The 11466-nt window shown below is 44.6% G+C and overlaps 1 protein-coding gene across 1 annotated transcript in view; it reads left to right on the top strand.

Moving 5' to 3' along the window:
• The first annotated feature begins 5026 nt into the window (after nucleotides 1-5026).
• The window catches only part of Ces5a (carboxylesterase 5A), a 29032-nt gene continuing 22592 nt past the window's right edge, over nucleotides 5027-11466 (top strand). Inside the window, 3 exon segments of the mRNA XM_028871556.2 lie at nucleotides 5027-5233; nucleotides 6272-6476; nucleotides 9186-9324. Coding sequence (XP_028727389.1) covers nucleotides 5161-5233; nucleotides 6272-6476; nucleotides 9186-9324 — 417 coding nt within the window. The 5' untranslated portion in view covers nucleotides 5027-5160.

The raw sequence follows: 11466 nt of genomic DNA, 5'->3' as shown, positions 1-11466 counted from the left end.
AGCAATCTGGAAACTAGGGAGGTGCGATCAAAGGTCAGTGTCTCTCAGGGCCACTGGTCTGTGCTACTGATGAGAACACCTAGGACTGAGGAGGTGGTGTCACCTGAAAAGGTTAATTGAGTGTGGCCAAGTAAAAAAGGAAGCCAACCTGTCCTTCCTGATTTTACTGTTCCTCATTTCTTACTCCACTCTGCTCAGAGCTGTAAGATTTGCTGCTAAAGAGGCAAGGAAGTTTTGTTTCAAGGCTGAGATGTGTTTTTTTTTCCCAGTAGTGTGATATTGGACAAATCAAGCTGCCATACAGATCCTCAGTTTCCTCATATACAAGATAGGAATTTTATAACAGATGCGAAGCCTTTAACCTGGGGCCTGGTACCTAGGGGCTTCCTGTAAGTGGATGTAGGGTCCTTGTTTTCTGACTTATGGTAAGGGGCACCTAAGGTAGTCATAGGTGTGTCCTGTGTGGTAACAAGATAGTACATGGGAGCCACTTTAAACACTGTAAGAGTGAACTATTGACTCTGATTGGAGAGAAGTGGGTACAGATACCCAGCCAGGGAGAGTCTTGGTGGCCATTCAGGAGGACCAGAAAAGAAGACCGTTAAAGGAGCTGGCCAGGAGCACAAAAACATCGGAGACCCTCTTTGACCACCATCTTGACTCACATGACTTTTGAGGTAGCAAAATTTGTGCCTTCAGAACCTGTCACCTGCCTGGCATCCCCTCTCATCCTCTCCTTGGAAACTTTTCTCCTTCTTTGTCAGGTTCCTGTGGAACATATAATCACTAAAGGTCTGCAAAAGCTGTCATCATTTACAGTACTGGGAAACTGAGGCCCAAAGGAGAGGTAGGATTTGTTCAAGGACACCCTCCGTTCTGAGGGGAAATCAAAGTAGAATCCAAGTCTCCATTAAGGGTTGTAAGGCCATGATCAGGAACATCTAGCTGCTTGGACAGGCAGGGGCAAAAGTCACAGTCTTCATTATTGTCTTTTGAAGACCAGGATGTGGGTGGGACTCAGATTCGAGCTGAATTAAACACTATTGTCCACCTACTGTAGAATCAGACTTTGAAGTCTACAAAGCTCTAAGGGTAGTCTGGCTGCAGTCAGTGTACCATGTACACGTGTTGAAATGTCCAGTGAACCCCACTCAGATGAAAAATGAAGCACACATTAATCAAAAATAAAACCATTGCCAACTTTTTGTGAATTCTGTCAGCAGCAAATATGCGTGTAAGCATTCATTAGGCTGTTCAAATGCTCAAGCATTATGTTTAAACAAGTGAGCCGCTTGACCCTACTCCAGGCAAGCTAGGGATGGTTTAGAAATTCCCATTCTTCCACCTACACATCCCCAGAGATTATGGTCACCTCAAAGATGGGCAGTTTGAATAGCCAGGCTTTAATATAAACATCTCTTTTCTTCTTTAGCTGCAGTTTATGGTTCTTAATCATCAATTATGTCCACTGTTGGTCACTGGGTTCCAGAGGAAATTTGAGGAGAGACTTTTATTTTGTTTACATATGTGTATATATACACACATATTTGTACATATCTATGTTTATTTTATTTAAAAATAGATTTTTTTCACATAATATTTCCTGATTACACTTTTCCCCTCCCTCTACTTCTCCCAGGTCCTCCTCATCTCCCCTCCCATCTGGATCCACCCCCTTTCTGTCTCTCATTAGAAAACAGACAGGCTTCTACGGGATAATAATAAAATATAATATAAGAAGATAAAATATAAGATAAAACAAAAACTAGCACATTGGAATTGGGTAAAACAAACAAACAGAAAGAAAAGATCCCAAGAGAAGGCACAAGAAACAGAGACCTAATCGTTTGCACATTCAGAAATTTCATTAAAAACACTAAATTGGAAGCCATAATAGATACACAAAGGATTTGTATGGTAAAAAGAGAAGAAAAAAATATAAATAAAATAAAATTTAAATTTAAAATAGTAAGATAAAATTAAAAAAATAAGAAGAGTCCTGACATGACATTATGAGACAAGAAACTGCACGAGATGCTGTTGAGTTTGCATTCTCTTGGCCGTCTACTACAGGCCTGCAGCCTACCCTTAACAGCAGTCTTATCCAGTGAGACTCCCTTGGAGGAAACTCAATTTTTATTTGAAGTGGTTATCAATTAGACATAGCTTCTGGTTTAGGGGTGGGGCATGTGTCAGCTTCTTTCAGCTCCAGGACTGCATTTAGTGCAGACCCAAGCAGGCCTGTGCACTCTGCTTCAGCCCCTATGAGTTCATATGTGTTTCAGTCTTGCTGATTTAGAGGGCTCTGTTTTCTTAGTGTCCTTCATCACCCCTGGCTGTTTATACTCTGGGGCTCCCTGAGCCCTGAGAGGAGGGGTTTCACGGAGACATCACATTTAGGGCTGAGTGTTCCAAGGTCTCTCACTCTCTGCATAATGTCTGACTGTGGGTCTATGTATTTATTCCCATCTGCTGCAGGGGAAAGCTTCTCTGATGATGGCTAAGCAAGGCACTAATTACACCCCCTATACACCTATACACCCCCATCCCTGGCATGTGTGCACACGCTTGTGCAAGCACACACACACTACATGCACACACATACATATTATTATTTAGTATTTTTATTTACTTGTATGTATGCATGCCTACATGAGTTTATATATACCATGTATGTGCAGGTACCTGTGGAGGTCAGAGGATGTGTAATTCTTGGAATGGAGTTACAGGCAGTTGTAAGTGTCCTGATAAGGGTACTGAAAACTGAACTCAGGTCCTCTGGAAGAGTAATAAGTGCTCTTAACTGCTTAGTTAAGGTTTCTATTGCTGTGAAGAGACACCATGACCACGGTAACTCTTTTTTTTTTTTTGGTTTTTCGAGACATGGTTTCTCTGTGTAGCTTTGTGCCTTTCCTGGGACTCACTTGGTAGCCCAGGCTGGCCTCAAACTCACAGAGATCCGCCTGGCTCTGCCTCCCAAGTGCTGGGATTAAAGGCGTGCGCCACCACCGCCCGGCTGACCATGGTAACTCTTATAAAAGGGAGCGTGGTGTCATGCAGGCAAGACATGGTACTGGAGAAGTAGCTGAGAGTCCTACATCTTGTAGGAAACAGGAAGTAGTCTGTATCATTGGGAATAACTTGAGCTCACTCTCAGTGACACATTCCTCCAACAAGGCCACACCTACTTCAACAAGGCCACACCCCCTAATAGTGCCATTCCCTTGGGGCCATTTTCTTTCACACAACCACAACTGCCAAGTTATCACTCCAGTTCCAAGTGCTTCTTCTTTTTTGAAAAATTTATTTATTTATTTATTTATTTATTTATTTATTTATTTATGTATTTATTTATTTATTATGTATGCAGTGTTTTGTCTGCAAATATGCCTGCAAGCCAGAAGAGGGCACCAGATCTTATTGTAGATGGTTGTGAGCCACCATGTGGTTGCTGGGAATTGAACTCAGGACCTCTGGAAGAGCAACCAGTGCTCTTAACCTCTGAGCTATCTCTCCAGTCCCCAAGTGCTTCTTAAAGTTAACTTAAAACATAAGCGATTTTTGCTGAATCTGGGATCAAACTCACATAGATTCCACAGTCTTCTTTCTGTCTGTACTTTGTGGTGAATCAGCAGTACACGGATGTGGAGTGGGAAGCAGGGAAGAGGAAGACCCACTGGAGTAATTCAAATCCTCACAGATTTATGGAGTGCCTCATTTTGAGCAAAGTGCATCCACCAGTGCCTGGCTCTGACACTGAGAAAATCCTTTCCTGTTTCTTGAACAGAGTTCAGTATCCAGCGGGAATATAAAGTTCAGTATCCAGCTCATGACTCACCATATGAATATTTATGAGACAACTGTTTAGAAATCTGTGAGTTCAATGGATACTTCCAAAACCTACTATTGTACTTTTCAAATGATAGGGCCTGGTACCCTTATCTTCAGGGGATAGGAGGATGCATTTTTAACAAGTACCCATCTAGTCTTCAAGCACTTTGGAAGGCCCATTTGAAGCCCTGGACTAAGTGATGCCTGAAGCCATAGGGTCAGATGCTTTCTTGCTCTGGATGCCCAGGATCTACCAGCATTTTCTAAGAGCCTGGACTTATATAGGAAAGAGCATTGTGCTACACGACCAGAATGCCAAAGACAAGTCCTAGTGGCATTTAGTACCATAATTTCCACTCTCTGGACCTGTTCCTTGGTATATAAACTGGAAAACATGGGAATAGATTGTAATTACAGAATGCTGACTCAAGACACAATTCAAACCAGAAAAAGTGCTATATTGAGTGCACAGCATTAATTTTTAAAAAAAAATAAAACTATGTTTTAAAAAACTGACCCACAACACAGCCATAATGCAATGTAGCTACATCTAAGAAGTCACTATAACTTTAGCAAACATGCATTTTGTCAAGTTTGCCACAGTTCTTGCCATGCCCTATTGCCTCTCTCCCAGTCGTCTCCATACTTTGCTAGTTTGCTGCCTTCCTGGCTTCTGTAGGCATCAGTTACAGTTTGAATAGATCAAGTATCTCCTATGGATCAGGTGTCTCCAGCTGGGGGTTCTGTTTTGAGAAACTATGGAAGTTTTTGGAGATGGACAGCTGGAGGAACTGATTCATTTGGGGAAGGTCCTTAAGGATCTCTTTTTTGTTTCTGGCCTATTCCTAAGTCTCTCTCATTTCTGCTTAGCATGTTTCCCACCACCACCACCATCACCACCACACACGTCAGCTGCCGTGACCCTTCTGAGACCAAACAAACCTTTCCGTAATTTCTTTAAGTTGAATGTTTTGTTATAGCAAAAAGAATGTCCGACCCACACAGCACCTGTGTTTGAGAACCCTGGCTTAGTGGTTCCCGAGAGTCCTTTCCACGTCCGTCATCCTGTGAGTTCCAAGCCTGTAATATGCTTTCTCTCAGCACAAGTGTTAATCATTACCTACTCGGTATGTAAATCAGAGCGAGAACGTCTTGCTTGGCCAATTCTCTGAAATCTTGCTTTGATGTTAATCATGATTTCTTCTGCGTCCTGTGTCTTGCCTGTTCAGCACTTGTCTACTCAAAGGAAACACTTTCTGGTCCCTGACTGAAGTTCTCTGAGGCCAGCAGCAGCTGTGGATATCCAGACAGTTGAGGCAGGCCAACCAGATGAGTGGGGATCGGGTGCCCCCAGGACAGGCCCTAATCTGGGTCATTTGGATCTTTGCAGCCACCATCAGGGGTGAGATGGCCAGGGGGAGATGAGGGTTCTCAGGATGCAGGAGAAGGGTAGAATTTTCTACTAGGGGAAATGAACTTATTTCCCAGAGGTCTTTGGGGGCCCATTGTGGGTTGTGTAGACCCTTGGGGCTTCAGTATCTGGTGTTGTTGGAAGTGCGGGACCAGAGTCTCCTTCTCAGAGGCAGACAGAGTTGGAAAGGATTGACTCTGTCCTTGGGGTTACTCACACCCGGTAAGGAAAGGTACCATCCTGGGCCCTGGGGAGACATGTGGACTGGAGCCTGCGTTCTGTGGCGTGGCCTGTGGAGACAGGACTTGCACAAGTGCCAGAGCAGATAGTGCCCAAACTCCTGGGTCCTGCTAAGTAAGTCATCGGAGGCTTCACCGTCTGTGCAAGACCCAAGATGCTAGCTTGCCTAGTCATCCAAAGCCCCGTCTTCAAACTCTTGGAAGTACCAGAGCTGATTTCAGCTATCATTATCATGGGAGGGTTTTTTTTTTTTTTTTGCATTTTCACTGATATATTTTCATTTTCATATGTAGCCAAATCAGCTACCTAACTTATCCAAACAACTCTATAGATATTATTGCCCAGGAGTCCTCTAGACTAAATTTTAAAGGTAATTTATTTAGTTGGTTAAAAAAAAAAACCCACCATCCTGTAACTGCAGGCAATGATTGACATGTGGTGGTTTTGTGGTGAGTATGGAAATGACAAGAGTGTGGTAGACCCAGCCATCAATTTGGCAGGATCCAGGCATCTACAGAGCTCCAAAGAAAGGGACCACTTTGGTACAGGAGAAAAGCTTCTCCTCAAGTTCTTTGGTGTGGTGTTGGGTGCTCAGTAGCAACTGAGGCAGGCCCCTGTGGTGGTGGCTTCTCAATCAATCCTGAATGAAGAGGACCTGGCCTCAAAGAGAAAGTCCCGGCTCCTGTGGCCTCTGGGTGGAGAAAGAGCACCCTTGAAGGGAGCCCCGGGGTGGCCAGTTGTCTCCCTCTTTTCATCCTGTTCCTCAGTTCCTCCCCTGTGTTTCCTCAGGGTCTGTGACCGAAGAGCCACATAGGTATACCAGGCTGGGATGGGTGAAGGGGAAGCAAGTCACTGTGCTGGGAAGCCTCAGACCTGTCAACGTGTTCCTTGGGATTCCTTTTGCTGCGCCCCCACTTGGAGCCCTGCGATTTTCCCGTCCACAGCCTGCGAGCCCCTGGCATGACTTGAGAGAAGCCACCACCTATCCCAATTTGTAAGTCATGGCTTGCCTGTGGTTCTGGGGACTGGGAGAGATTGCTGAGGGGGAACATAGGTCATGAAGTCCAGGGGCAGAGGAGAGGGAAGATGGACATGGAGATGGGAAGGACCACAGAGCTGGCTGACTGTTTCTGTGTCTCAGGGTGCCCACACTGGCTGCCCAGCAGAGCTGCTGGAGCCTTGTTAGAAATGTGTATGTTCCCTGGCCTCTTCTAAGTTTCACGAATCAGAACCCCTTAAGCTGGGCCCAGGAATCTGAATGATCTGAGAGCTCTGTGGCGTTCTGAGTCCTAAGTAGGTGTAAGAAGTGCTGTGATGGGCTGCCTGAATCTTTCAATGAAAGGGACTTTCCTGGTGTTTCTGTGTGGCCCTTTACCCTGGACTGGCCTTTCTTACTGGTCAATCTGGATAAGGGATTCAGAGAGCAGAGCCACAGTGTGTGTGTGTGTGTGTGTGTGTGTGTGTGTGTGTGTGTGTGTGTATAACTCCTGTAGTCTCAGTTGGGCTTAATGCAAGGCCTGGACCACAGTGGGAACTCCATAAATGTCCGTGTAGTGACAACATGGCCGCCGTATTAGTTTTCTAGTCTCTGTGACCACATTCTGACTGAAAATGATTGAAGGGAAGACAGGCTGATTTGGGTCCATAGTTTGAGCAGGTGCCATCAATGTAGCAGAGTCTGTGGCGGTAGGAGACTGTGGCTGGGACTCCTCACATCTGTGCAGATGAGGAAGCAGAGAGCAGGCTATGCTTCTGCTGTTTTCTCCCTTGTCCTTCACTGTGAGACCTCAGTCCATAGGTCACATTTAGGGTAGATCCCAGAGGAGCATCTCCTAGGTGATTCCAAATCCAGTCACGCTGACAATGAAGATTAACCATCACAGATGCTCTGTGATACAAGGGAAGTAAGTAGCTTCCAGCTAGTGAGGAAAGGCTAGGTGGTTAACCAGTTACCTTGTTAGTTGTGGAAGATTGCTAGAACACTGTGTGGGGCAAGAAGACCTGAAAATACCCCAGGGACCTCCAATTCTGGTTTTGTGAAGGCTTAGGTTGGGTTACATGGGCTTAAGAACATTCCCTACACCCCAGAAGATGACTTCATGCAGTTCACATGTGGACTGAAAATAATATGAAAAAAACTCATTAGTTGGTTATTTTTTTTGTTTATCTATTCATTCACTTATTTATTCAACTCATTCAGAACCAACTCCAGAATTGGATATCATTAGGACTTGGGGGTTTCCACAGTGGACTGATGATGTTCTTCCTAAGATGTTATAAATTGAAAATATGTTTACTTCACCTACCTTACATACACTACCATACATCAACCCCCAATCATATAATACATGGGTATGGGCCCCTGTGACACTATGGCCATTCACCTACACAACTGAGCATCTTGAATACTGGCCCACATGAAGCTCACCCAGCTAAAGATCAAAACTCAGCATTTGAAGCCTGGTTTCTGTGGACTACGTATTGATTTTTCACATTATAAAGTTAAGAAAAACATCAGATCATCATGTGTTTGGGACTGTTCTTTCCTCAAGGAGCATGTAAACCAGTAATGAAGGATAGAGAAAAAGAATTGATAATTAAAATGTAAGGAGCCAAGGCAACCACCAGGGGTCAGAGAGGCAATTGATAGAGTAGAGAACCACCCGGCCTAGCTTTAAGGAAAGAAAGGTCAGGCATGCCTTTGTGGAAAGCAATGAGGCCTGAGTTTATAAATGACCACATACAAAGGAGCCAGGAGCACAACCACCTAAGAAGGAATATATTTCAGTGGTGGTTTCTCACTGTTCACTAGTGTCCACTCGTCTATCAAGAAAACAACTAATAATAACAGAGCACTTATGTCTGGCAGAAACATCCACACACACAATTTCACTTAAGTCACCCCTTAGCCTTTTGGCTAAGATCAAATGTAGTACATCTTCATTTTTAGTGAGTGTCAGGTTCTGTGCTAGGAACTGTGGGGTGCAGAAGTGATTAATCCAGACTCACAGGCTTTTTAGCTGCTCATAGTTGAGTTGGAGAAGATGATGATGTTATGAGCAAGCCTGGGCTAAGTTCTAGGGCATAGCATGCATTCTGTGAGTGTTTCTAAAGAACAGCTATGGCCACTCAGAGAAATCTCAGAAGGCCTCTTGGAGGAGGGGTGTTTGGATTGAATCTGAAAGAAAAGGATGATTGTGAGCCAGAACACATCAGGAGAAGCAATTGAGGCAGAGGGAGCTTGAGCAAAGCCTGGATGCAGGAGTCTTCTGTGTCTATCTGGGTTCCTGGTATGGAGACTTCAGGAAGGTTCCTTTGCTCCTCTGGAGCAGGAGAGGAGAGGAGAGACTGGCGGGAGAGAGCCTTTGCTATGCGACTCAGTGGTGGGTACAGACAGGGAGTGTCCTTGGGGTTAATGACACAATTATTTTGGAAAACGGGCTTTCCTATCCAGGAACTGGATAAAAGGAAATCATCATTTGTTAGTTGCTTGTTTCTGAAAGGAGAGGCCTGGGGGCACAATCAGATTCTGTACCAATAGTTCTGACATGCCTCTGGGCTCACAAGGGATGGCTGGCCTTGCCTCTGCCCCAAGAACTGGCCCCTCCCAGAAAGTCATGCTGACATAGATTGTGGAGAAATTCTCTCCTCCCTCTCCCTCCCCCTCCCCCCTTCTCTCCTCTCTCTCTCTCCTCTCCCCCAGGTGCCTTCAGAACCTAGAGTGGCTCACCACATATCAAATAATGCTCAAAGTGCATTACCCTAAATTTGGCGTCTCAGAAGACTGTCTGTATCTCAACATTCATGCACCAGCCCATGCCAACAATGGCTCCAGTCTCCCGGTAAGGCTGCCTGCTGCACTGGACATCTGCTAGCAGGTCTGGGCACCATCTGGGCATGGGGGCATTAGAATTAGACCTAGCCTCTTATTGGGTAAGGGAAGTTTCATCACACAAGTAACTTGTTTTTTTTGAGAAGTTGTAATGGTAGCTGTCCCTGTCATTGTCTCTGTTGGATATTTCAATGGTTATGATTTAACTTTCAACTTTTGTTTCACTTTGCTTCCCACCCAGGTAAGTATTAAAATTGTACGAGCAATTTAGGAAAGATAGAGTTTAAAAGGCTTCTGATTGCTTTTTGAGTTTGAGAACCCCTCTTTTTAAAAGAGTATAATTGAGTAATTCAACTTTTCTTATTTAATTAAGACAGTCAAGTACGGATGCCAAGTATTTCATTTAAGAACATAAGGAACCCTGTAGATGAATGAAGGAAGGTTTTCTATGACCTGCATTTGGGCCACACCCTCTCTCTCAGCATCCTCTCTCCCCATGCCTCTGTAACAGGAGAGCCTTTCTGGGGTATCAGGCAGCAACATTTGTCAAGTACCAACTGTGTGCCAGGCATTGGACATTGTGTCATTCAACACAGTGTGTAAGGATGGTTGAGCTCATTTTGCAGATAAGGAAGTTGAGACACAAGGAGTGCACATGTGCTCGCTCTATGGTGTACAGGGCCAGCGCTTTCCCTCCATGGCTCTCTACTCTTTTCCTGACCCAAGGGCTATAGTCCCAAATATGGAGTTAGAAGAATGAAAGGGATTTACTATTATCTATGAAAGTAGTGATTGTAGCTAGAGTTTTCCTGCCTTGCCCACAGTCAGGACAAATCTTTGTCACCCGCCAGTCCCACAGCCGCTCAGACTCAACCAAGTAAACACAGAGACTTATATTGCTTACAAACTGTATGGCTGTGGCAGGCTTCTTGCTAACTGTTCTTATAGCTTAAATTAATCCATTTCCATAAATCTATACCTTGCCAAGTGACTGGTGGCTTACCGGCATCTTCACATGCTGCTGGTCATGGCGGGAGCTGGCAGTGTCTCCTTGCCTCAGCCTTCTGCTTCCCAGAATTCTCCTCTCTCCTTGTCCCACCTACTTCCTGCCTGGCCACTGGCCAATCAGTGTTTTATTTATTGACCAATCAGAGCAATTTGACATACAGACCATCCCACAGCAAGTGATAATACCAATTGAATAGTATTTTGTGTTCACTGGTCCTAATTTTTCCTAAACAAAGCAAAGTTTCTGTTTTTGCCCCCCTTTACACTGAAGGTTAAAAAAAAAGAAACCTCTTCAGCTGATGTCTTAGTAATTTGTCTTATCACTGTGATAGAATACCCAGACAAAAGCAACTTCAAGGAGAAAGGGTTTGGCTCACAGTTCCAGGGTTCAGTCAAACTGGGGACAGGAATGCTGATGCTCACCTCGCTTGCTTCTCTTAGCTCAGCACAGGACTCCAGGCCCACATTGGGATGGGTCTTTCCATTCAGTTCTCCTAATGTAGATAGTCTTTCACAACTAGGCCCAGAGGCTAGCCTGTCTAGACAAGGATCACACGCTCTCCTGGAAGCACATCTCCTAGGTGACTCTAGAGCAGTGGATCTCAGCCTTCCTAATGCTGCGACCCTTTACTACAGTTCCTCATGTTGTGGTGACCCCCAACCTTAAAGTTATTTTCATTGCTACTTCATAACTATAATTTTGCTACTGTTGTGGATTGTAATGTAAATATCTGTGTTTTCTGAGGGTCTTAGGTGACCCCTGTGAAAGGATCATTCGACCCCCAGATGGTTGAGACCCACAGGTTGAGAAAAACTGCTCTAGAGCCTGTGAAGTTGACAGTTTTAACAACACAGCCACTGCCCTTATGTGAGTCTTACAATGGTTTCTGTCTTCCTGTGGGCCACAGGCTCAACGGGCTTCAGTTATCAGTCTCTGAGCACTTGAACTGAGCAAACACTCTTATAAAAAAAAAAAGCTTTAACTGCAAATGCTTATTTGGACTTCACAAAAACCTCTGAAGTGAGATTTGTATGCTCTTCACAACTCTTACACAAGGGAAAACAAAAACAACAATCCCCAGAGAAGTTGAGTAGCCTGTCTGTGTTCGCTCAGCTAATCAAATCATCTACTTACTCAGAGGAC

Source organism: Peromyscus leucopus, chromosome 5 (assembly GCF_004664715.2).
Source record: "Peromyscus leucopus breed LL Stock chromosome 5, UCI_PerLeu_2.1, whole genome shotgun sequence".
Taxonomy (NCBI): domain Eukaryota; kingdom Metazoa; phylum Chordata; class Mammalia; order Rodentia; family Cricetidae; genus Peromyscus; species Peromyscus leucopus.
Note: the sequence above shows the minus strand (reverse complement) of the source record. Positions and strands in the feature narration are given on the sequence as shown.